The sequence below is a fragment of the Spea bombifrons genome, chromosome 4 (assembly GCF_027358695.1).
Source record: "Spea bombifrons isolate aSpeBom1 chromosome 4, aSpeBom1.2.pri, whole genome shotgun sequence".
Classification (NCBI taxonomy): Eukaryota; Metazoa; Chordata; class Amphibia; order Anura; family Pelobatidae; genus Spea; species Spea bombifrons.
In genome coordinates, this window is record NC_071090.1 from 10,693,622 (window position 1) to 10,720,387 (window position 26,766).

The 26,766-nt window shown below is 39.0% G+C and overlaps 1 protein-coding gene across 2 annotated transcripts; it reads right to left on the minus strand.

Annotated features, from left to right (window-relative positions):
• Positions 1 to 384: 384 nt before the first annotated feature.
• On the minus strand, positions 385 to 25,422 carry LOC128491819 (protocadherin-10-like). Of its 2 annotated transcripts, XM_053464155.1 has the most exons (4): positions 22,736 to 25,422; positions 6,366 to 6,424; positions 3,772 to 3,857; positions 385 to 1,467 (listed from the first exon to the last, which is right to left on the minus strand). In XM_053464155.1, the coding sequence occupies exons 1-4, from the start codon at positions 25,226 to 25,228 to the stop codon at positions 1,211 to 1,213; spliced, it is 2,895 nt and encodes a 964-aa protein (XP_053320130.1). In that variant the 5' UTR covers positions 25,229 to 25,422; the 3' UTR covers positions 385 to 1,210. The 2 variants fall into 2 exon arrangements, with proteins under 2 accessions (XP_053320130.1, XP_053320131.1); XM_053464156.1 differs by lacking the exon at positions 3,772 to 3,857 and having other exon boundaries at positions 1,249 to 1,467.
• Positions 25,423 to 26,766: the final 1,344 nt, after the last annotated feature.

Below are 26,766 nucleotides of genomic sequence, written 5' to 3' on the forward strand. Positions count from 1 at the left end.
GTATCTGTGTTGTACACCAGTCTGGCCCATCGTGCTGTGCAAGAGCCTGTTGTAACTGAAGTACAGGACCAGCTAGCTCCCATTATTGACCATTTATTGGGCCAACATAGATGAAGACTTAAAGTCATGTAAACTTGGAAAATCCTAATCAAACTACTGCACTGTTCATATACAATAACATATAAACCCTAGGAGCACAGTGAAACAGAGAAGAACAAAAGCAATTAGTGATCTCTGTTGAATCTTGCCATTCCTCGTCACCACCTATGAGCATTGGGGCTGACCGTATTCATATTGTTCTTACCAATCTTTTTAATATTCCCTTGGCCTTTTACAGTATTAAAAATGACATGTTTTGCATATTAACTTAAACATCACAGTGACTGCAGTACTCTTTTTAATACAAGTGTTTGCTGAAAAGTAGCATACTATTTACATACATGTTTGAAGATATATTCTTCATTGTACATACAACGGGACAATGAATGTATTCAGCTCTGCTGATTTCACCCTTTATATAGGTATTGATTTTCAGACACATCGTCTCCATTCGCTCAACACGGAAAAGGCATACAGTACAAAAAATATATATATATATATTCACTGGGTACATTCACATATTAACAATAAAAGACAGAACTGTCACTAAATGGAAATAGCCAAAGGCTCAGACTGAAAATGACATTTCAGAAAGGATGTCCTCTCATTCACTTCAGTCCTCAAGGAAGTCTTTCGGTTGACTGCAGATAGAGAAAATTGCTTTTTACACACAGACGATTTTTTCATTCTCACCCACATTGAATCTGTTTTACCAAATGAAATTGCATCCTGTCCATTTACTCAACACACTGCATCGCTATAATTTATTTTCATTGTCTCTGTGTACATAGTTGTTTGGGGGTTTTTTTTATTTATTTTTTTCTTTTGGTGCCTTCATTAGTGTGGCGAATGTCCTTTCATTTCAAGTGTTACAGATTAATTTTAGATCTCTTTGTCCCATTGCACTTTATAGATCATGTCCTCTCGCAGTTTGCTTTTTCGAAATTATCACACAAAACAGACCTCAGGTAGGTGAGTTAAAATAATGTTCTTGGCATAGTAATGACTTTTTGTTTTTAACCCTTAAGGTTTTGCTTGAGTCAATGCCTGAATTCAGTTCAGCGCAGTACAGAGTATGCTTACGGTTATTTAAGCATGTCTCGGTTTGCACTCATTTCAAGTCATTGTTAATTATCATGTCATCGTGTACATCGCAGCAAGACGTCATTTTTCTCTTCTTTCCGAAGGTGGAAAAACTATTTTTTTCTTCGTGTTCTATGTAGAGCCCCTGCTTATTGGCCAGTAGCGTTGGGGTCCCAGGAATATAAACATTATGCTGATAATCCAGCGATGGTATGTGCTGCTGGAAAGGTAAACCATATTTCGGGCTCCACACCCCGTTCGATGTTGGAGTCGTCTTTTTTACATCTGAAGGAGGAAACATAACATTTAAAATATTGTTTTAAATATAAATATATTGTTTTAATATATTTATAATATATTACATAATATATATATAATATATAATATATAATATATATATATAATATATAAATAATATAATATATAATATATATATATATAATATATATATATATATATAATATATTATATTATATATAGATATTATATATATTATATATATATATATATATATTATAATATAAATATAAATATATTGGGGTTTTTTTTTAAAAAAAAAAAACATACTTTCAGGACATGTTTGAACATGCCACCAACACACATATATATATATTCTATCTGAACCCAACTAAACTTAGCGGAACGTCTCTGATCAGGACCATAGCTTTGTGAGTCAACTGGATCAGTGATGTTTTAGTCTCTTTAGTCAGCAGCTCTGGCATTAAACAGATCAGAAGCTAATGTGTGTACTTCATAATGACTCTGTAATTACCATACAAAGAGGAGACAGATTCTGTCTGACAATTTAAATATGTAGTTCCTCAAATAATAAATTATAAGACTTCTGGAACTGTCATTCAAAATATGTTATGTAGTTTTAGTCTAATTCTTTAGAAGGTTGTTTGTAAGACATAGAGAAGGGATTGAAAATGTACATGTGTTAGTTAAGCAATTATGAGGCAATTATTACAAGATATGATTAGCGATACAGAAGGCCCAGAGATAATACAATCATTAATTACGCTCAGCAATGTTTACTCTGAGGCTGATTTCATTTTCACTGGAAGTTGATCTAAATTAAGAAAGGCTATCTAAATTAAGGATGTTTACATTAGCCAGTATTTGAAAAAGGGAAATGATGACTAATAAAAAATATGTGGAATATTAAAAAAAATTGTATGAATCCATAAAGGACATCGAGTTATTTATTGGTAATTACAAATTAAATATGATGATTTTAAGCTATCATGTTACGTGTTAAGTTATTGTTTAGTTACTGAGATTTTAATGTGTGCTACGTCACCAAAATAAGTGACACAGAAGCATGATGGAGTTTGGGGGTCACTCCATTTCTCAAAATATTGTAACAATAAATGTAAATGTCGTGGGATAACCTACGTTGCATTTCTGAAACTTGCTAACTTGGACTTGCTAACTAAATATATTTCTTAGATCTTGACGCCCAAAACTCTTACCAATATCAGACCTCAAGAGCCTTGGCATCGATGAACCGTGTTATTCTCAAATAAGAACAAGGGAGGAAAACAAATCATATGAGCAGGGCCCTCTTCTACTTTTATCTTAGTTTATTATTTTTTGTGATTTTAAATGTACCCTACCGACTGGTATATAAACCCTTACATCCCAATTCTTACTTGCCCGGAGTGAGGAATATCTTTCTCTAAAGTTACGTCTTGCACTACAACAAACCACATGACCCTCACTCCTTGGGGTTTCACCAAAGGGGGAATTGTCAGGAGAGCTGTGGTTTCAATCCCCTCACTTCAATATTCATTATTAAGCCCCAAGACTGTCGGGTTTCTCCATCAAGAAGAACTGAGAGGGCCCTGCATAATGCATAGTTCTATGGGTAAAATTTGACACTTATTGTCTATGTATAAAATTGGTTCTGATATAAAGTATCAACAGAGGTCTTACCCCATAGCAACCAGAGAAATAGTCAAATTACCAGATTGATTTGATTACTACTCACAATAGGGACAAGCTCCAGAATCATTTTTTTATACATATACCCTATAATGTTACACTTTTTAGAGCTCGCCTCTGTAATGACTACGTCATTGAGTAAGGTGTTCAGCTTGCAGTTTTTAAAAAAAGTTTGTTTTCGTGTCATCATGAACCTAAGGATTTTGAAACTGGAAAACTTCACAAACGTTCATCTGGGATTTGTTCCATAAAACAGGGCATAACATTTTTTAACATTTTTTATCCAAAAAAAATGGTGGAAGGACAATATGCTTTTTACAGTTATATTTAAGTCATGCTTTTCATAAGAATGATTTCTTTTTGAACATTGTGGACAGAGACCACATGACATCTTTAAACTTAAACAATAACCAAGAAGTGTTAAAAAAAAATTATAGATCGCTGAAGGTAGCTCTTGCAATGATAAGGCTAACCAAAGCATATTCCTTCCAGCATTACAGAGATAATAAAAAAAATCATGGTTTTATGTGACAAAATATTAAAAGAACACATTTTCGACAACGCAACATATAAAAAGTATGTAAAATGGACAATAAATTAGGTATGTGGTGGGGGAATATATATTTATATACATATACTGACCAGTTACAGGGGAAACTAGCGTACGCAGTCTGTCATGATCTTTTTTAACACCTTTTCGAGTTCCAAGGTCTTCAAGACTCTGAGAACTAGAGATTAAGAACAGGGAAATATGTATTTGTTTTTGTAAGTTATAAATATTTGTATACTTGTGAGCACCAGAGAGTACGAGCAACGTCCTTCTTAATCATTGAACTTTGCATGATTTTATTTCGCTACAGAGTATTTTTTGACCGATACGCTAAATCACTTAATAATAAAAACAAATTGTCCAGTTTAAGGGAAAAGAGACATCTGTGTCTCTCTTCCCCGTTCTTTTATGCACCTTAGACCAGAGGCATCCTTACTACCAGGTGATTCAGGAAGCTACCTGGGGCACAGATACCAAAGGGATGCTAGCTGTCACCCCCAAACATTTCCCCAATATTTAAAAGTAGGTCTAGTGCCTTCTCTAGGCCTACATTGGCACTCTAAATGTAAAGAAATGTGTGTGGGGCGACGTAGCTGCACCTTGCCTTGAGTGCTATTTGAGGATAGGCCCTGCCTCAGATTACTCCAGGATTTCCACGGCCAACCTGTCCAATCAGATAACATAGATTACGAAGAGATGAGGTTTAGGAGGCCAGACATGCTGGGTCCCAATGGACTCTTTCTGGGCCTAGTCCAATTTGACACCCCCCCCCCGTATACATTTTATAGTTAAATCAATGCTTGCAACTTTACTTTCCAAACTATTTTTAAAAAGGAATGTTAGTAATAATTACTACAATCAGCCTTTTCATGTGTGATTTTCAAATCTGACATTTGCAAATTCCAAAGAAATGACATGGAAATATTCATCTTGATTAACTGCCTGACTAGAAATGAGGCAATTTAAGTGTTATTATTGTGTTCTAGAAAAAGTCTGTTTTGGGGTAGGGATCTATCATCAGTTTCAAGAAAATCAATGATTTACCAAATAATTGCTTGTGAGTATGAGAGCATTGAAGCTCTATATATCAAAAACAATAGTGGCATGAAAGCGAACACATTTTGAAAAGGTAATTAAGCCCTGCTCATTCGACGAGTATAATTTCCCTTTAACATCATCAAAATGGGGTGTGACTTGATGACAGTAATTGCTCTTCAAATTCCTATGAAGTAGCATGATTAACTGCAAATCAAGAAGCGTGCAAATTACATACTTTCCTACAATTATCTACTAAAAGATTCACACATTCGGAATTTATTAATTTTTATAATTATAATACTAATAATAATTGTTATTATTATTATAATTAATATGCAGTAAAGACTAATATGAGGCATATAACTTGCAGTGATGACCTGCACATGTTTCACTGTGTATATTACTGTCAAGGATGCTGAAAAGGATACATCTCAGACTGTTGTTGAGCTTCCTCATCTACATTCCACTAATGGTTTTGCTACCCCTGTTGGGTTGGCCAGGATCATATACAGCTAATATACACACAGCATGTTTGCCAAAATTGTAATTTGCCAAAAAAATAGCTGCCTGAGCCAGACAGGATGAAAAGTGACTCAGGCACTTTAAGACCAGCAGACCCTAAATTGGCCACCAGCAGTGGTGTATTTACTTTTGGGGCTGCTCTAGGCCAAGGAAAGCCTTTAAGAAGCCGGGCATCCGGATACGATGTGATATCATGGCATTCTGAGCTAGCACAGCCTCCATAGCATAATTAGGTCAATTGGGGAGATCAAAGATCTCCCTTGTAACCATCCCACTGGAGGCTGCCCTAGGCCTAGTCCCAGGATAAGTCACTGGCCACTTACTCACTGGTCATTTTCCCTGATATACAAGATGGCCAGATTAAGCCTGGCAGCTGCAAAAGGTCTTGGTAAAATATTCTGAACATCTAAGTTTTTGGCCCAGCCTTTAACTATGCTGACAAATTTACTGGATTTGGGTCCAATGGCAGATTTGCATGCAGAGTGCAAGAATTGAATTGAAAGTGCATGAAAATAGGAGGGTTTCATGGTAGTCTGATGTCCTAGTACGGGGCATTTTAAAGTTGGTAGATATGGTGCATCAATAAAGTGTATTTATATGGGAAGATGCCCAATGCCTGACACAGGGCAACACCCCAAGCTAGCCTCCAGGACCTACCTTAAGCAGGCAACCCTCTTCCTTGTGCCCTGCACCCTCTGTGCTGACTGTCAGGACATCACCAAGGGATACGTGGCACAGGGAAAGAGATGCTACAAAGGTACGCCAGCTAGACACAGACCTCTGTAGTATAAATGAGCCGGTTACAAACAAGCTCAATAAGCAGTGATACAGCCGGAAGCCACATTGCTAAGCAGGGAAATCTTCCCTCAGACCTGACTCCATAGGCCTCGGCAAGAATATGACACTTATGTAAGGCTATTTGGAAACTATGTAAGATGGCCAGACATTAAGACCCTCTATTAGGATGGTCATTGTAATGATAGTTGGGAACTATGCTACAGGGCCGTAGCAATTTTAGTTTAGCCCAGAAGAATAACGTTTTCAGTTTTTCACATCCTTTATTATTCTCATAACATTATTATTACTTGTAATTATATTATAAAGTTCAATCTAAGTTAAGATATACCTTTTGAGACCTGGCTTCTGTGTCTTTTGTGGCGACCAATCTGTATTTGGAAGTTTAATCTGGAAAACAAGACAGAAAAGCAAACTTAAATGAGATATAACAAGTTATTTGTTTTGTCCTTTAGTGAAGGTACTTTGCATATTGCTTGATATCATGTTTTCTTAGTTCTGATCTTATCATGACCCCCAACTGGCAAGATTTTTAGCGCATCCCTGCATGGGACCAATTTGCATACACTCAGCTTTAATTACATTTAAATGGAGATGATTTGCAGGTGGCTTGGATATAAAGAAGCTGATCTGTCGGAAGAATCCTTTGGAAAACATACAAGAAAAATCCTTAAAGCAGACCTGTCACTTTTTCCAAATCTTACATTTTACTGTTCTGTATACTAATGGTATGAATTTATAAATTAGAACTAGAATAGAAACAGCAATGTTAACCATCTGTTCTTAATGTTCATAGACTTTATGACTTTATGACTATATCCTTTCCACAATATTCCCAAGGGTTAAGGCGGAGAAGGGACAAGACCTGAAAACAGGGCCAGCTAAAAGCTGAGATGGTAAGGGTGAGCAGATGTCCCAGTTTTCAGAAGGCAATGCTCTGGTTAAGACAGCGACCCCAATTATTCCCCAGAAAAGAAGCAATATCAGCTACTTCAGCAGTAGAACATTAGGCAATTTTAGCCTTATTGTAAATACAACGGATGTGTTCTGTTAAAAGATGATGTAAAATGTAACTACAAGCAAGTGGTTAAAACTAAGTATCTAACAGGAGACTCAACTTTCATTTGATCATCTAATTAGGAGGACACCTCAGATACAATTGTTCACAGTTTATTAGCACTGGTGAAAAGTTATTGTTTAAAATTATATGAGGGAATTGTTTTTTAATTTTATTTATATAATTTTATTTAAGTTATATTTATATATATATAATTGTTTTTTTAACATATTTCTTAAAAAATAGAACCTGGCCTAATACCTGAAGGGCAAAATGGTCACAAACAGATTTCCATCCAGAAAAACTGAATTAATCTATTTAATAAGGAAATATGTCCCACCGATCAGGTAGAATGGCAACGGTGTAACCTGGAAGATCAGCTGCTACAAAAGCATATACTTAAGGTAAGAGCTATGGCTCCCATGATTCCCACACGCAGAATAGGCATCTTGGGAACCCTAGTGTATATCTAACAGAGTTCAGAATGTTAGCCATTATTGGAAAGAGGTGTTCAGACATTTCCAATAAGTCAACTACTTAAAAAGCACCCTGATGGGTAACACAGATATTAATGACGTCCTGTATTCGTGTTCCATGACATTATGGTTTCTTCATCCTAACTTAGATATATTTGTTTGAAAGGATTACCTTTACGTTGTGTGTTATGAATACATTTAGTGTTCTGGCTTTTGTGATTTGTAGAATTTAAAAAACTGTCAATTTTTAATAGAAAATCTTCAGAAAATTACACTGATAGACAAACAGAAAGCATAAGCACTATTTAGTTTTAATACGTGAATTTAGTTAAGCTGCGAAGGCAACGGAGTTCTTTGCTCATTTTATAATAATCCTGCTTTACAACTTTACAAAAGAGAAATTCCTGTTATGGTATAAAAGCTTTATCTGCTCTGTAACATTCTCTGTTGGTCTTTTATGAGTAACAGTTACGAGGTAAAGTTCTAAATGTAGAGCTATCCTCGTAGAAACCAATGTAATATTACTGCCATTTGCCTCACAGTTCATAATTAATCATAGAGCTGCACTTTATAAATCTCAGCCATCAGACAATATGTTAAAAAAATGGTTTTATCACCACAGCAACTAACGAGATAGGGTTGTCGATAAGAACATCCCATTGGATGGTTATGGTGATGAGCAAACCTGGAAAGATCCACTTTCTTTCTAACCACACCCATTTCCTTCCTACGGGGTAAGCGGCTTTATTAAGGGGTGGGGTTAATCCCAAGTAGCCTTTAGTGGATAAGTAGTACAGTAGGCGGGAAGGAGGTGTGGTTAAACATCGCTCGTTTGCACACACGAAAAAAGAAACTGACTCAGAGACCCAGGGAAGCTGGGCTTCACCTACCGTCCCATGACGTGTCAGTCCCGCCACCTGCCTGATACTATGGGGAAACAGCTGACGTGCTCCTGTCTGGAAGGGTGTGGTGTCAAATGACCACGCGTGTAAGCGACATGCACGTGTGACATCTTTTGATCCCAGATGACCCCCGTCTGACCCTAATTGCCTCGTTCTTGGCCTAAATGGTCTATTTTATCTCGGGACCTTCATTGTCCAACTGTCGTTTGTTGGTGTAACGCTCTACGCTTGTTCCTGTGTTATTTTGTTGATTTTCCTGCTGTGACCCGCCTTGCTTGCTGTTTCCTGATTTGGTGTGTTGAAGGTGCCCTTCTAGTTCTAACCCAGCTTCATTAGACCTCGTCCATTTGTCTGAATATTCTAGCCCCTGCTTTCCGCTTGTTCCGGGTCCCGGTCCTTGTCCCTCACGTCCTGGCCTAATTAGCTACAAGGGATCCTCCACTTCCGAACCAGTACAGTAGCAATGACCATCTATTGATCCCCCCCAAATAAGCAAACAGATGTTGGCCTGGGTTAAAAAGCCTGGACCACTGCATGAATCAGTTTGCCTAGGCACTGCAGACTCTCCTTGTCTGCACTGATCCTTCTCGTATCCAGACTCCAGTGGTAGCGCCTCCCCGTTATGGGAGTGAACTGTCTGGTTGCAGGAGATTTATGAACCTAGCAGAGCTCGAGTAGCATATGCACCAACAGAGCACTGGCATGGGTCTCCCCTCTACAATGGCTTTGTTGCCACCTTCAGACAGATGTTTGACATGTCAGGCTATAGTCACACTGCTTCGTCCAGCCTATTCTCTCTGCACCAAGGCTCCTGTGGCCTGTCCGATTATGCCATCGCAGAGCTCTCCTGTGATGAAGCATTGCTGGCCTCCTTCACTAACAGATTATCACATCGCCTAAAAGATAAATTGCTGTTAACTCGTGCTCTCAGCTACCCACTTAAGGTTCTTTTTCCAAGCTTAGTTCTTTCTAGCAAGTGTGTCCATTTCTGCATACTGGGCTCCGCTATACTATGTGAGTACATACCTTACAGTAGACTATTGTAGCATTTCTGTGGTAAGTCATCAGTGCCACTGGTTTCAGTATGGACCTGGTACATGGACCAGTGTACTACATAGCTAGCATAGCTACTTTCCATGTTATTTCAGCTGCAGGCTGCTGCTAGATATAGGACCATCTTCAGCATGAGGAACATGGGCAGCTGCCCTGTATTACCTTAGCAGCTACCAGTGTGTGGAGATTTGTACAGCCACCGGAAGAGAGCTCTCCACTATTGCTTCCCCTATCAAGGTATGTGCACCACTTGGTTTTGCAGAGCACCAGGATATGATGTCATATACAAAGCCCAGCATCAGACATTACACGGACCTAGAGGAAGGAAGAGTTAGTGGAGAAGTCTATGCCAGCATTTGCACAGACGCCTGCCACCCGTGCATTGCACCGCCAAGGTAGAATGGTGCTGCTCTGGAGCTCTGGGGTACAACTGGGCTTGGAGTATTTGTGGCCTCTAAGGAAAGCTTGTCCTGCCCCCATTTGTATGCATCTATACCCACAGTTTTGTCATTATATTTATTTCATTAAAAATCAATGGGTTTTGATGGTTTGGAATTCCATATATCCCCACTCATTCTGTCAGCTAATATTTTCTAATACACATAATGACTAGAGGAAGTGGGCACAATTCTTTAAATTGCTATTTTACTGGTAATAATGCCAATTCTAAATTAATTCAAGCATTCTTTTCAGGGAGTTGAAAAAAAAACCGAATGGTTCTTCGTTATACTCGACAGCCATTAATTCTGATTCATGTGACTTTATTTCACTACATAATTAGCTAGTTGGGAAGCGTTTCAAAACTAAAGCAATACAATGCTGACATCTAGTGGGAGAATCCTCATTATACTTAAAGTTTCCTTAAAATTTCACAAATCTTTTAAAAGATCACGTAACTACGTGCTATAGTGTAATCTATTAAAATAATTATTTATAGTCATACAATCCAATAAACACTTTTTGAACATCTCTTACAAAAATAGCTCTTTTATTGACTCTGTTAATAAGCTCTACCCACAGCCATATGTCGACAAATTTTAGAAAAAAACACAATGATAAATGTGTTTGTCATAGTGCCAGTATTTTATCTCAAACCTACCCTATAGCATTATGTCTTTTTTAAGATATAGATTATCCTGCCATCCTGCATGTTTGACAGTTCAACCTAAACTTCAAAATGGTCAGGAATATGGGGCATATCTGTTACACCACACTATATATGTCAATAAGTAAGAAATTACGTGGATACCACAGAACGAATAAATAAAAAATGTTCATGAATTATTAGGGACTTGGGTATTTAAGTGCAATATCAAAAAAGCACAAAAAAATCCCAAACTGACAGTTTAACATGCAGAATCCCAAGAAAGAGATTAATGAAATAGACACCAGAATATACAATGTATCTACTGTAGAGAAGTTATGTGTGCAAATGTGTGTATGTGTATGAATGAGGGAGAAACATTATGTCCATGTTTGTATATGTGTGTGACGGATGGTTAGTGTACATTCATACGTCAAGTAGCAAATTTGCCAGTATTGTCCTATTTTGGAACCTACTGCTATTCGGTGTTGCTCTTGGCAAGGACAAATAACTATGTATAACACCCATTAAATTTTCATTGTGGCTGAGCAAGCAACCAGCTAGGGCTTCCTTAATGAGAAGAATAAACCTACAGGCAATGTGTCAGGTAAGAGCACATGCACACTTGACTGACATGTTCCTGCTGAAGCAACCTCCTTTCTACAATCACACTCCTGCAGTCTCTAAATCCAGAATGTGCGGTCAACCTAAGTGAACACAGCCTGTAAAAACCTGAACCCATCTGTTTGAAGACACCTATGCACACAGAATACCCGTCTATTCACTCATCCTTAAACGTAGTCTTTGTTAAATATTGGGAATTCTTGGGAAAATGCATAATTTCCGAGAGTGTGAGCTGATGTCGGCTGTTTAGTGCCTCCAAGTTTTGTACCTTTTAATTAAAAAAAAGACATGGTTGACTTGTAAGGGAATAGCTCAAATGTTTTGTCAAACATGATGTTTTTCTCTATTTGAAAATGCAGAACTCTTATACAGTATTAGTATAAAATTGTAATGAAATAGTTCCCATTTATTTTACACCAAATTCTGTCTTCTGTTCAGAAGCACATCTAAATCCCAGATTTAAGATCTTTAAAGTCTATGCAATGGGGCATAATCAGGAGCTACATTTTTAAGAATACTTGTTTCAGTATTTTAGAATATCTGCATTTTTTTCTGAAGCACTTCCATCCTAGTGGATAAACATAAAAGCCATGCATGATATACTCTGAAGTGATTAACTTTGAAGATTTATTTCTAATAACTTGTTTTCCTTGGTTGAATGGGGGAGTTTGATAATTCTTTCAGCATGCTTCTGAATACTTCTAAAACTAACATCGGTATAAATAATTCATATACGGCTGACCGTATTTCACTCTTCCTACTCTCTTATATGATTATTTTTTCAGTGTGTTGACTGGGCCATTTTTGTAGTGTTTCAATAGTTCTAATTAAGGCAACAGTCTTATAAACAGCTTTCACTTTTCAGCTTTTGACGGCAATCATATCCACACACATTGGCAGTAGAAGGGGTCATACTGAAGCAAGGACGGACTGGCAATAGCCAGATGGAACTTGAAGGCCACCGGTAGCACCCTGCAGCACCTAGCTAGATCTGCCTAGGTACTATGATTGCGCAATAGAAGCATCTACGAGAAACAACAGCTCAGTCACAAAACAATACAATACATGCACACTCACACAGAGGGGCAGCCAAGTGGTGAACGAAAATGAACCTAAAAATCTCTTGTCCTCTGTAGAATAACTCACTACAGAGTTCCAAACTGCCTCTGAAAACAACATCAGCACAATCAATGTGTGTCTGGAACTTTATGAAATGGGTTTCCATGGCCGAGCAGCTGCACACAAGCCGAAGATCACTGCGCAATGCCAAGCATTGGCTGGAGTGGTGTAAAGAAAACTGGCACGGAACTGATAATCCACGCTACACTGCAAGTCTAACGGACAAACCTGGGTTTATTGGATGTCAGAAGAACGCTACCGCCCAAAGTTCATAGTGCCTGCAGTAAGGTTTAGGCCCATTAGTTCCAGTGAAGGGTGGTGTTAATGCTACAGCATACAAAGGCATGTTAGAGAAGTGTCTGCTTCCAAAGCCCCCAATTTTTTGCATTTTCTTTTATTGGGGGGAGTAGGGTTTTATTAGAGTGAGGTTCCACCGGCACTATCACATTCACCGATCCCTGCATGTCAGCCATTTTTCCACTTATATGGTTGCCAATGAGAGGGTATGTATTTTAGATTATACTTTGGAATATATGTCATTATTTTGAAACTTTAGGCAAAGAAAGAGCTGATGACCCAAAAAGAACTGGATTAAGACTGATGTGACCTTTAAAAAGGATTTCAGCAGTTCAGTTGGGAGAGGCAATTTTCTTTATGTGTTTCACTATCTGCATGATTACCTATTAAGATCCTTGCTTTTTGGTAATACGGTCTCCCTTTGACGATTTTTGCCGATTTTTAAATGCTGGGGAAAGGATTGATCTTTAAAACAGGAAACCCATTGTTAAGCTAGTTTTGTAAACGATTCCCATAGATTGTCTACACTTAATGAAATGTTAACATATATCAAAAAAGCGATTTGGGAGTTTCATAATTTACCATATAATCCATAATTTATGTGATCTTTCATTAAATGGTTACTGCACTTACTACTCACCCATTGCCCTGTGGCTAATTTCCTTGAGACTCCAATATCGAACTTAGTGAAACACGCTAGCATAAGAATATTAAGAATAAAGTATGAAGTAGAATGTAGGTATGGGTGATGTAAAACACTTATAGGAATTTATGTTAAGCGACCAAAGGTTTATACTCTTTTGGTGCCCGATATTTTATAACACTAAAAGGATACATATAAGTATATGTAGCAGAATAATGAGATAGCCCTGGCACGTCCTTGACATTCATTATTCTGCTTCTGTGAAAATGTGCCTTTTTGAGTAAAAAAAAACGAATATACCGCAAGTGCCTGTAGCAGTGAAAGAGTTAAAAAAGCACAGAGTCATTTTTCTTTTGTATTGCAAAACTGTCATTAGAAAAACGGGTCAACGTTTGGGGCCGCTGCTCGATGCCCTGTAAAACTAGTAGACTGTGCCCTCAATAAATGAAAACACTGTGTCAAATTTTTCCCATCATCAAATCATACTTTGTTTTGCAACTCTGGCTTCTACGGGGGATAAAGAAAATCTGTATTCATGGATTTTTTTTTCTTTTCTAGCGGTTCGTGTTTTGCAAAGATCAGGGCTTTATATTAACATCTGAACTCCATCAGAAAACAGTAATAGACCAGCACTCCCTGCTCTCGGTCTAGGTAAGCGAGTACTCACAAATCATCTGGCGCGGTAGGATTCTACGAGTGTCATAAATTAGCACGCGTTAAAGCCTCTCTAAATGGGCTTCACATCGTGTGAAGGATCTACGTCGGTTAATGAAGCAAGTTAATGACCACCATAAACGTAGAGCACTGATAGATCAGTGGCAAAAAGAAATCCTTGACCTTTCCACTGATGGCTCATCCTACAAAGTAAAACCTTGATATGACTCCACTCTATCATCTCTCTTAGAACTTAAAATCAATACGGAGTTACTACCTTAGGACACATATGAATAATTTCAATAAACCATTAAAAATAAAATAAGTTATCTGTATGGGAATTCTAGGCTAAAAATCCATTCGGCCAAGATAAGATCATGTCATCGTGTTTATAAAAGGAATATTCTGTCCAGCTCCCAAAGTGATGCCAGAGACAACTGGGATATGATATCTCTAGAACACAACCCTTTTCTCCACACATAACATGTATAAAATTGAAAACGCCGGAACTGATCTGCAGCAGAGAGACTCTTTTTGTTGTTTAATAAAATTGCGTTACTCTTACAGATGCCATATAAAAGCCTCAAGGACACACAAGGTTTACCGGTAGTTAAGACAAATTACAACCGTATTATGGTAATAATCCCTTTTCCCCCTATTTGTTTTCCTATTACTTGATTTTCTGCACCCCAGAGTGCTATAAAGCCCCGGCTGAGAAATATTACTTTCAGGAGGCAAAAGAGAACGCATATAAAGAAAACAAATGGGACGGCGAGAAATTGGGAAAAAGAAAGGCAAAGAATAAAAACAAACACAAAAAAGGGAGTTGATGGAAATATACAGTATATTAAATAAAATCTGTAAAAAAAATGTGATATGTTCCAGCTTTAATGCTAATTTAAACATATGGCACTACTGTATTGTGTTATACAGATAGTTTATAAGTCAACATTTCCTAATGCTTAGTTAGTATTCGATGGTGCGCATAATGTCTGGTATGGATCAACTGACTAATTAGAATGGACATACATCAATACACACCTGCCCTGTATTGCAGTAGCAGGGAAGTCATATAATGGAAGCTGAAAACACTCTATAACACCAGTTGGATATGAATATGACATTGGTGATCAAATACTCAACAGAAATGTCTTACAAAGAAAGCATATTTGAATATACATGAATATTTGCTCGATTATAAGACAAGGGTTTTTTCAGAGTAAACGCTCTGAAAAATACCCCTCATCTAATAATCGAGGTTGTCTTCTAATCAGACCCCAAATGAGACTAAGAACCAGATCCCCCGCAGCACTGCAGGGGACCTGGATCCTCCTGCCTGGAATCCTCAGCTGCTGCCGGCATCTATCATCGAGCACCGGCGAAAGTGCCGGCAGCACCGGAGGTTCCACTAAGCTTCAAGGTCAGAGGGCAACCAGATGCTGCCTCTGATGTAGAGGCACCTTAGCAACTGACCTTTCCTCCAGACTATGGTGAATTACTTCAAACAACTTTTGTTGTTGGAAGCTCTCTCTTTCAATTTCAGTTGTCTGACTGCTTCATGCAACATCTTCATCACACAAAAAAAGAACATTGTGATCAATATTGTATGTATATGCGAGGGAGAGTATGTGTGTGTGTGTATGTATGTATATAAGCAATGCTTGATTGACATATGCTAGCTGTCACACCCACTGATACCACACACCCGGTGAAGTCACACACCCTGTCCCTGTAACCATACCAAACACACTATCTTCCAGATCTGTAACTTTTCCAAATTACACATTTTATAGGTCCATAAACCCAGGTAACCTTACAGATTTAGCAAAGCAAAAGCTATAGGAAGTTTTTAGTAATGGATTGTTGAAATGTTATGGGGAGGTTCCCCTTTTTTGTAGGCACCCTAAACTGCGCTTTTAGCTTTGCAGATAGTATGAAAGAGGCCTCACAGTCTCTGCAATCATATCATCATGGGCATATTTAATGGGGGCAAAATGGGCATCTGCCTTAGGCCCAGTTTACCCTTCGTGGCCCATCCCTTGAAAGCTTTCTCTTGGTCACCTCAACAGGCACCATAGCCTGCAGGCGAACATCTGTTTAGGCTCCTTCACAGACCTCTCTGCTAATGTTTTCTCCATTGTGGTCTGCACACTGGTTATTGCAGAGCACCAGGATATGACATCACATCCCGGCGCCCTGCAACAGGAAGCAAACAGACCGCAAAGGAGTAAGGCTTAGTGGAGCAGTTAATGCTTTTGGTTGCATAGACCTCCACCTTCTTCACAGTCCAGTAGGATTGGTGGCCCATGGGCTAGATTGCCCCATGCCTCACAATGTATAAAGATAGCCCAGCTTGTTGATGGAACCCAAAGCCATTAGCAAAATTGCATATTAGCCCTATGTGCGACATGTTATTCATGCAACATGTTATCCTTCTCATCCTGTTGAGTTGTAAATTGTGTATGTGACACCATATTATGAACATTAAATAAATATATAAATATAAATATTTAACCCCTTAAGGACAATGGGCGGTCCCTAAACCTATTGAAAACAATGCATTTTGACCCCGTACATGTACGGGCTTTGTCATTAAGGGGTTAATATTGTTTTAAAAATAGAAATATATGCCAGGTAAAGATACTTGATCAATGCTAGCTATGCACTAAATGAACATTATGGTTCTTAAAGTCAACAATCTACATTTCATTAGAATATTTCCTCTTTAGTTCATTGATAACGATATTTTGATCGTTTCACTTTAAGTGTATTTTTGTTAAGTTTACAACCCATTAATCCTATTAATAGTTATGTTTCTATTTTTTTATAGAAGTAATGAGCCTAAAATGATCAAAATGCATCACGAATAGGAGGTCTGACATAATCCCTTCTCCTTTCTGTGTTTCTTGGTGAGATATTTAGTCTAGTATGAATGTCATTTAAGCTGAAAAGGACATTATGTTTGTTATTATTTACAGGAATGAACACGTTTTTAGCACAGACAATAGAATGTACGAACACATCAACAGACAAATCTAGTAATGAAAGGCTGCCAACAATCTATTAGTAATAATAATCCATCCAGATTCAAGAAATCAAGCGTAAAAAATAGAAATTAATTTTAGCAACAGGGTAATTGTGCTTTGGGTTATTGGAATAGTTCAGGCTGTTGTTGGTTTAACCCCTTAATGACAAACCCCGTACATGTACGGGCTCAAAATGCATTGTTTTCTATGGGTTTAGGGACCGCCCATTGTCCTTAAGGGGTTAAAAACATGTTACGTTGTGTAATATTAGGTGCTTAGCCTGCTCAACAAACACTTATGTCAGACAAATGATTATGATTGTGGCTTTTTTTTTAGCTTTTCTATTGAATTACAGAGACTATGGTCTAATCGAGTAAATGTACAGTCTATTTATAAAAGCCAATATGCACTTTAGGAAAGCCTGGAGGTTGCCATTGTAGGCAGTCTTGCGATGTTTTCCTGGTGACTTTCCCTACTTAAAACCCAAAGCTGAGCTGTGACTTTATGGTAATTCTACGTTTTGTATAGATAATGAAGTCCTTCTGGGTGATTAAGACTGAGCCATTCTGTTGTTTACCACAAGGCAGTATGATGAGGTGTTTGCCTAGTTGATAAAGCTAAGGTAACTGAATTAGAACACATACACACTAGTTAAAAAGGTAACTATTTGCATATTCTCCTTATCCTTGTTTCTGCGTATGATGTGCTTGCCAACGCAGTCATCAAGGCAATGTATGATCTGGAATTCAGGGTTTATATATATTTATGTTCAAAAGGGCATACATATAAAACAGACTTCTATGATATCCATGATGCCTGTCTTATAGAACTTGTAGTAATTGCCCAATATCCACATCATTTGTGAATTCTGAAACCTGAGAGCGATTATAACCATATAAAGGGGGACCACTTAGCTATCTAATGCAATAAAGGGCATTAAGTGGCTGGAGTGTCCCTTTAAACTTGAAATACTTTACTGATTTCTATTTTAGCACCTTTTGTCGGAAGAAACATACAAGTCGGCGGTGGGAGCATGCAGTGCAAGGTATCATGCAGAGTAACTCATGCATAGTACCGGTAATTCCTTTTCCCTGTGCTTGCTTGGTAGTTACGCAGCATCCCATATCTATAAATATGGATGCAAAGTAATATCTACCCATACACTTTTTATTTACCAACAAACAGCAGGGTTGCTTTGGACTGTATAATGCATATGGTAAATGTATGTATTTGCATGTATCAACTGTGCAACCTGTTGGTTCATACATTCTAATGAAACTTGAATGGTGTATGTTTGTGAATTGATTTTTTTTAACCCCTTAATGACAAAGCCCGTACATGTACGGGCTCAAAATGCATTGTTTTCAATGGGTTTAGGGACCGCCCATTGTCCTTAAGGGGTTAATATAATTTCACATTTGTACCTGTTCTTGTATGTAGGTTAAATTACCTCTGCCATATACCATTAATCCCTCTTTCAGAAATAAATAACATACAGATGATAGCAATGGTTAATTGTTAAAAAAGTCGAATTGGAAGTAGAGTTTTTAGGTGATTTTAAATTGCAAATCTAAATCTGTTCTCTGTTTATTTATCACATTGTGTGATATGGATGACAAGCCTTATGCAATCTATATATCAACTGCATAAACCAAGTTTTCTACAAACCTATTGTGCCCACCAAGGACTGATTAAGGTTTGAGTTCCTAGCTCTTCATACAAACCACAGACTTGGTGTTTTCTACTAAACATGAAACAAAATTGTTGAACATTGAGCACACGTTTAGCAATGAGTAGTGCATACCAAGGTCACAAAACGTTCCATCATTATACGGCTACCCATGAATACCCAACAATAATATATAATGAAAACAGCAAACTAAAAACATAAAGGTGACCATACTGTATCTACTTTGGAAACAAGTCACCGGTTACTTTAAAAACATGTGAATTGGGAATTCCACACAAAAAAACAAGGAAAAACCCAATTTTCTCAGAAATATTTTATGCATTCTTTATCTTGCTACCCAGTGGTTTGGGTGAAGAGTTTAGAAACTCTAATGCTCTTGAATTCATTGTATCAGTTATCTAATAAACTGACGTGTCTAATAATTATAGAGTCTAATATATTTTATTTGCAATTGTTGATATCTGCCATCTTTCAGGCAGATTTCTAATAAATTTCCAGAGGTTCACAAAGACAGATTCCCCTGACATAAATCTATCACTGTTATTACAGATTATTCCCTTCTGTCCATAGTTGAATTGATATTCCTCTGTTGGTGATATTTGTTTTACAGGTGGGTACCTAAACATTCTAAAGTAAGGCACAGACATGGCAGACACTTTTACTGGACTCAGTGAAGGTTACTATCATTTTTTTAAACAATACTAAATAGTTCTCCTAGGTTAAAATGTTTCATTTCATTTTAGGCCTAAATGAGAAATATTAATGGATTGACTGTCAATATACACATTTATATATTTGTCTTTGCAAGTGCCTGCCAATACACACACATATTCATACTTCCCCTTACACACAAACATCCTAGCACTTGCCCTTACAGACACACACTTAATAACCCTTACAGAGACACACTTGCCCTAACATACACATTCTGCTTCCCACAAACATTTTCAAAACACAGATTCTCTCCCTCTTTTCTCTCTTCTTTTTCTCTTCCCTTCGTCTTTCTCTCCCATTTATCTCTCACTTTGTGTTATCTCTTACCTTTCTATTCAGCTCCTCTATTTCTCTCTCTTCCTTTTCTTCCTATCTCTTCCCTTCTCCTTATTTCTTCCCCTTCTTCCTCTCTCTCTCTCTCTCTCTCTCCCTCTCTCACACACTCTCCCTCATTCTCTCTCTCTCTCATTCTCTCTCTCTCTCCCTCATTCTCTCTCCCTCATTCTCTCTCTCTCTCATTATCTCTCTTTCTCAGGGCATCTGGAGCCAATGTGTAGATAAATGTAATTTTCAAAACGTTCATGGTTGAACTACATATTTATTCCTTTCATAGATAAATAACATAAAATGAGTGTTTGCTTCATTTATTCCTGTTTGACCACTATAGTCGTTTGGTCTTTAACTTGAAAATACCCCTGGTTTAGTTTTCCAATTACTGCTGTCTAATCTAATGGCAGGTACAACTACCATATCTACTATTGGCACATGCTCTCTTTTTTTTGTGTAAGCAATGATCCGATGTTTAGAAATATTAACCAAAAAAGATTGTGTATTATCCACAAATTAATAACATTGGCAGTTGTTTACTCAACATTGCTTATAATGAGATACACTTGGAAAATAAATAATCTCACCTAGAATACCCAAAAATGTTTTCACCCTGCTATAGACCACAAATAGACCCCTTGCAATCTGCTAAAACAAAGTGATGTAGGTGTTCACAACAGCAACGTTAAAATGTCTATATTCATGTATGAGAAGATTGCAATTTCACACTTCAAAAGGCTTTTGGAAGGAGACACTGTACAGTTTATATGGGTAATTATACCTAGCTGGTGATTGGGGTATAATTTTCCTTTATTGGAACTATTTTGAAGAACAATACATCGGCTCTTTTGATTACGTTAATCATCGCTGTGCCTTGTATATAAAATGTGCTACCCTGCAACCTTGGATATTATTTAGGATTTGCTTTTATTTTAGTATTTGTAGCAATTTCAGTATTTTCTTATAACATTGCGCCATCTGGTGGTTATCTGGCTACACTGCAACTCGCTTAGATCATGTCCTCCTTTGTGCCTGATATCCAGCATGAAATTAACAGATACCAAGCGGATCACAGAAAATGGGATAATAGCAGGAAATCAAGGTCTTGGTTTCTCAAACAACACCACCTGGCACACAAGTGATATCCAGACTCAGTCATGCATAGACATCATAGCAATTTACAAAGCCTGTGATTGCTGTTTTCAGTACCGAAGCCTCTGTCTGAGGCTTTTCATGTCTTCTATATACAGGTGCTCATTTTTTTTTCCAGCTACGTGAATCGCAGTCACGACTTGCTACACCCAGGTAAAGTGATACAAATTCGGGATACAAGTGGTAAACCGTAACCTTGATAGATTTCTAAAATCTTTAGGGTCGCTCCTATGCCAAATAGCTCCCTAGGCAAGAAGCACCTTTGTTATTCCCAGCGCATTTAGAATATAGATATCTTGTGCATGATTTCTACATATAGGGGCATTTTCTCTAATAACTGCCAGTGCCCCTGATCCAGACACCCAAGATAACTGCCCGACTTGTCTTGCACTAACACCGGCCCTGAACATTTGCACAGGTATACAACACTTCTTTGTGTGTCTTTAAAGCATGGATGTGTGTGTTGGATGTATTAGTGAGGACTATATATATATGTGTGTGTGTGTGTGTGTGTTTATGTGCTTGTGTGCGTGTGTGTGTATTGTGGTCTGGCATATGTAGCACTAGCACTTGAATAACCTTGGGACGGAATAATATGGCTTTTGTCTCCTTATACATATTGCGATCCTTTGATTCACAGCACAAGTCACGCCGGTGCTTTGTTAGTCTTCGGCATGTCTGTATAAGAAAGACATATCTACCCAAGCCCAGGCGCTGTGCATAGTAATAGGGCTCCCCCGGCGTGCTGAAATCCCAGTAAAGCAGATAATACACTATTGTTGGAGGGGGGGGGAGCAGGATTTATAGATACAGCGATCAGTGATTCACGGCTCTCAGACACTGATTTCATGTGTCACGCGTAAGGCGATGACAACACAGCCATAGAAAAAGATCCATTTGGTCCATCCTGAAGGACGCCCTTGGAGTTTGAACAGAATAATTGTGAGACATAAATTACTGACACAGGATGAAAGTGAGGACGCAGGGAAGATGTAGCATAAAGCTAATGCCCTTGGATGCTTATGAGGAATACATGAACAGGATGCTGTGCGCACTGGCTGCTCCTGTGGTTGTATTTTGATTTTACTGCTTATAATAAAAATACTATTTCAGCATACAGAGGAGAGAGCTGCCTAATGAAGTCCTTATTTTTGAACTGTTACGTTAACTGTGAAGTCATCCACTGGAGACTTAAATATTCCAGTAGGCATTGATAGCTACCATTGCCAACCAGATCTTGACTTTGCATGATGGGAGTTGCAGTTAACAAGACTGTACCTAGCAGGTGATATTGGTGGGTTAGAGGCAGCCATCGCCAGTCTGATGCTATTGACTGCAATCCCCATCATCCATTGAATGATGGGAGTTGAAGTCAACAACAGGTGAAGTGTTTGGAAGATTTACCACTTTGGAGGGGGTAGTCTTGTGCTATATAATTTTGCACAGTCTGAGTAGTTAGCAGGGGTTGAAATGCTGCCAATATTCCAAAACTGGCATTTCTGCTGGAAATGCTGAATTGCAACATCTGATGAGGACTACAACTCCCATTATGCTCAGCAATCTGAAAGGATTATGTAGTCCAAAATATCTTAACTGGTAGGGAATGCTTATAAGCAGGGTGCACAGAATGAGTAGGAATGTTTTAAATGTACAGCTCTCAGTTAACCCTTTTTTTTACAGTAGTAGCATTGCTTATGTTGTGTGAGTACCACGTTCAGTTCTCTGGTAAAGAACATGTTAAAATGTTTCAATTGAAACTGAAATTTCTATTATGTACAGTGGATCGCAGCAGCTGCTAGATGTGGATTACAATCCCCACCTTAGAGCAGAACCTATTTTCAACTTAATACATTTTTTTTGTTCATTTATATATTTGTTTTTACCTCGTTAACTGCATTGTTTACAGCAACTTGATTCTTCCCCTCTCCTCCTGGGGCCACCTTTTCTGGGATTTTTTCATTGTTTTGAGTGGTTGAGTTGTAGGGTTTTAGAAACATGAAGTCACTTTTAGCTGATTCTGGAGTCAGGCAGACTTTATAGCAGTAGTTTTGAGATGCACTCCCACTAGATTCCATGCAATTCGTTTGAACTTTATTCCCAGATGAGATCTGTAGATTGATATTTGAGTTTTTAAAAACACCCCCTGGAGACCCTGATCTCAGACAGCAACAGGTAGGGATAGAACACTTGTAATCCTGTAGGGACGGTCTGTCTTTGTGGCATTTAATGGCTGTGAGGACAATTATAGCCACCAGGAATGTGAAGGACACAGAGCCAAGGGACACTATTAAATAGAGTGTTAAAGAGGAGGTGGCATCAGGGTCTGAATTTAAAGGCACATCGTTTAATTCAGACAGGGTTTCTGGCATGCTGTCCACAACAGTGAGGACTATGGACACAGAGGTGGATAAGGACGGTTGGCCATTGTCTCTGACTTGGATAAGGAGTCTGTGTCTGGTGGCATCTTTGTCTCCTAAAGCACGCATGGTCCTCAGCTCTCCGGTGTATAGGGCCACACTAAATAAGGTAGAATCGGTGGCTTGGAGAATCTGATATGAAAGGCGAGAGTTTTGGCCAGAATCGGCATCCATGGCTGAGATTTTGCCCACCAAGTACCCTGGGTCGGCATTTCTGGGGATGACATCAGTGGCTACAGTACCATTCTTTGGGAGTGGATACACAATGACAGGGGCATTGTCATTCTGATCAAGAATAAAAACATTGACGGTAACATTGCTACTTAAAGGAGGGAATCCAGCATCTTGGGCTTGGATCCTGATCTGAAAGTTACGGATCTGCTCAAAGTCAAAAGAACGCAGAGCGTAGATATTGCCACTGTCCGAATTAATTGATACATAAGTGGACACTGGCATCCCCTGAATTTGTCCATCCATGATAGAATATGATAAATATGCATTCTGGTTACAATCGGGGTCCAGGGCAGTCACAGAGCAAATAGATGCCCCCGGAGGGTTATTTTCCGTCACATACACGGTATAGGAGGGCTGCACAAAGGTGGGTATGTTGTCATTGATATCTGTGACTTGAACATTGATGATCTTCTTGGTCATTAGTGGAGGAGAGCCGAAATCCCTAGCGCTGATAGTGATATTGTATTCCGACATCACCTCCCGGTCCAAGACCTCGGTGGTCACCAGGGTGTAGTAATTCTTGTAAGAGGAATGCAGTTGAAAGGGAACGTTTTTGGGGATATCGCAGCTGACGTCCCCATTGTCACCAGAGTCACGATCCATCACGCTGATCACAGCGATGACTGTCCCCGGTGGAGCATCTTCCATGACTGGGGTTGATACAGAGGTGAGGATCACCTCGGGGGCATTATCATTGACATCCAGCAGGTTGACCAGAACTCTGCAGTGCACAGCAACAGCCGATGGCCCCCTGTCCTTGGCTTGGACGTACAGTTCATATAGGTTGGCTTTTTCGTAGTCTAAAATCCCTTTAACCCTCACCTGGCCGCTGCGAGGTTCCACCATGAAAAGGTCCCTTACCTTCTGGGGTGCGTGCCCACTGAAAGAATATTCGATCTCCCCATTGGTACCCTCATCTAAATCAGTGGCATTTAACTTAATCACAAGGGTACCCTTAGAAACGTTTTCTGGTAGACTCACCCGGTAAAATGACTGGTCAAATGTGGGCACGTTATCATTGGCATCCAAAACACTGATGGTAACCAAAGCAGTGCCCGACCTTTCGGGAATCCCACCATCCAGGGCAGTGAGGAGCACCCTGTGAGTCTTCTGCTGCTCCCTGTCAAGGGGTCTCTCCAGGACCAGCTCAGCAAATTTGCTCCCATCGCTTCGACTTTGTATCTCCAAAGAGAAAAACCCATTAGGACTTAGCTTGTAAGTGCGCAGGGAGTTGCTGCCAACGTCTGGATCCTGGGCACTCTCAAGGGGGAAACGAGAACCGGGTGCTGCAGACTCGGTCACCTCCAACACATAATCATGCCAGGGAAAGCTCGGTGCATTATCGTTAATATCCAAAATCTCCACCTCAACCCGATAGAGCTCCAATGGGTTCTCCATGACCACTTGCAAGTGCAAGAAGCACACTGGCTGGAACTCACAAACTTCTTCCCGATCTATCTTTTCGTTCACGAACAGAATTCCATTCTCCAAATTAACCTCCAGATGCTGCTTGTTGGTCCCAGACACGATCCTAAAACGCCTGGGTGACAGCTTTGAAATGTCCAAACCTAAGTCCTCCGCGATGTTTCCCACAAAAGCTCCATGGTCCAGCTCTTCTGGGACAGAGTAGCGGATCTGACTGTACGTAGGGACCAGGCAACAAGTTAGGAGGACAGGAATGACCCGTCCCAACCATGGACCTCTTCTCCCCGCACTCCAGAGCATCTCAGCCGCTGGTGATGTAGCCACTGTCTGTGGTGCTCACTGAACACCGGTCAGATCTAATGAAACTCAACAGATCCTCAGGCAAAACCCTGCTCCAGCCCCTCTCCTCACTCACTGGGGATCCCGACTCCACCGAAGATCTGTTAATCCAATCTGATAGCAGAAAATCGGAAGCTCTTTGCTTAAATGTGAAGATCGCGCAGCACGGACTTCTGTGTCTTCAATAGACTTTCAACTCCACCATCCCTCTCCCCAAACAAGCCCTCCCCAACTATCTTCATTTCAGAAGGGGCTGATGAAAAAGGAGGGACCCAAATCCACATTTCAGCTTCTGTATTGGTGGACAGAGGCACAGCGAACTAAGAGCTGCAATCTTTCAGCTGTTATGTTTAACCCTTTACACGGAGGCAGCTTTTGCCAAGCACCTAGCGCTGAAACGATGGACCAGTTGCAGAGCAGATGTTTGATGCTCACCCTTTTGGTATCTGAAGATAATCCACAATCCAAAACAGGAGTGACAAGCTAAATGTCTTTGTGTTACATGGAATGTCTAGTGTTGTCTAATTGTGTGACACAGACCAATAAAGGGAATATATAAATAATAATGTCAGCAGTCTAGAGACAGCAGCCTGGGTGAGTATTTCAGTATGTCTCTACCCACACATGTGCACACATCCATTCATTCTAGTATTTAACTATATCATTACTTATGATTTAGATTACTGATCAGAAAATTAATGGGTGGATATGACGGTAAACTGTCAAAGTTTGGCAAAGATGTATGAAATGTCTTATATTTAAATACTTGCCATTACTAAGTGTGCGTATATAACATGGCGAACACCGCATATGAGTTACCTGTATAGTGTACATTCCCATATAGATCAAGGTATAAGTTCTTTAAATTTCACACTATCTATCTATCTATCTATCTAAGTCCTAATCTCTCTCTCTGTCCATCAATGTATGTATGTATGATAAACACAGAAACAAGCAAAGTTCTACACATATATTTATGGTAATGACGTTGGGTGATTGTTAGTATACATGGACATAATTTGCCTTGTGATCATTTAAAAGTTTATTCTGCTAACTGTGATAAACCAGTGACCCCCAAACAACCGAGATGTATCTCTGGGATATCTTCTTGCAGATGTTCACTTCATCAGAGCAGTAGATTAAAGGGTCCAGATATTCCACCAAGAGCCAAATCCTGCATATAAATAGTCTGACATCAGTATCCATGCATAGACTTAACCTTTAGCAGATGGTTAAGCTTCTGCGGAATTGATTACATTTTGATGCACACCGTTTTCCTTGTTAATACTGATTTTTTAATTATATCCTAGGATTACAACCTAGGCAGCCGGATAGCCGTTAATACCAAAGCAATACTGATAAAGGCTGAGAGCTCCCTTTGTATGTCACATCATCAGATGCAATATTCACAATGTGTAACTACAGAAACACAGATGTTTATTGGTAGACTGTGTCGCCAATCCCTGCCATTTGGTCAGAAACAACAAACCAATGAACAC

What these genes read in the sequence shown, in the direction of transcription:
- LOC128491819 (XM_053464155.1), bottom strand. Translation starts at nt 25,228, where the DNA reads ATGCTCTGGAGTGCGGGGAGAAGAGGTCCATGGTTGGGACGGGTCATT. An exon ending in TAAACAATGCAGTTAACGAG is followed by an intron (nt 6,425 to 22,735) that starts GTAAAAACAAAT and finishes CTTGTTTTCCAG; the next exon opens with ATTAAACTTCCAAATACAGA. An exon ending in CAGAAGCCAGGTCTCAAAAG is followed by an intron (nt 3,858 to 6,365) that starts GTATATCTTAAC and finishes CTTAATCTCTAG; the next exon opens with TTCTCAGAGTCTTGAAGACC.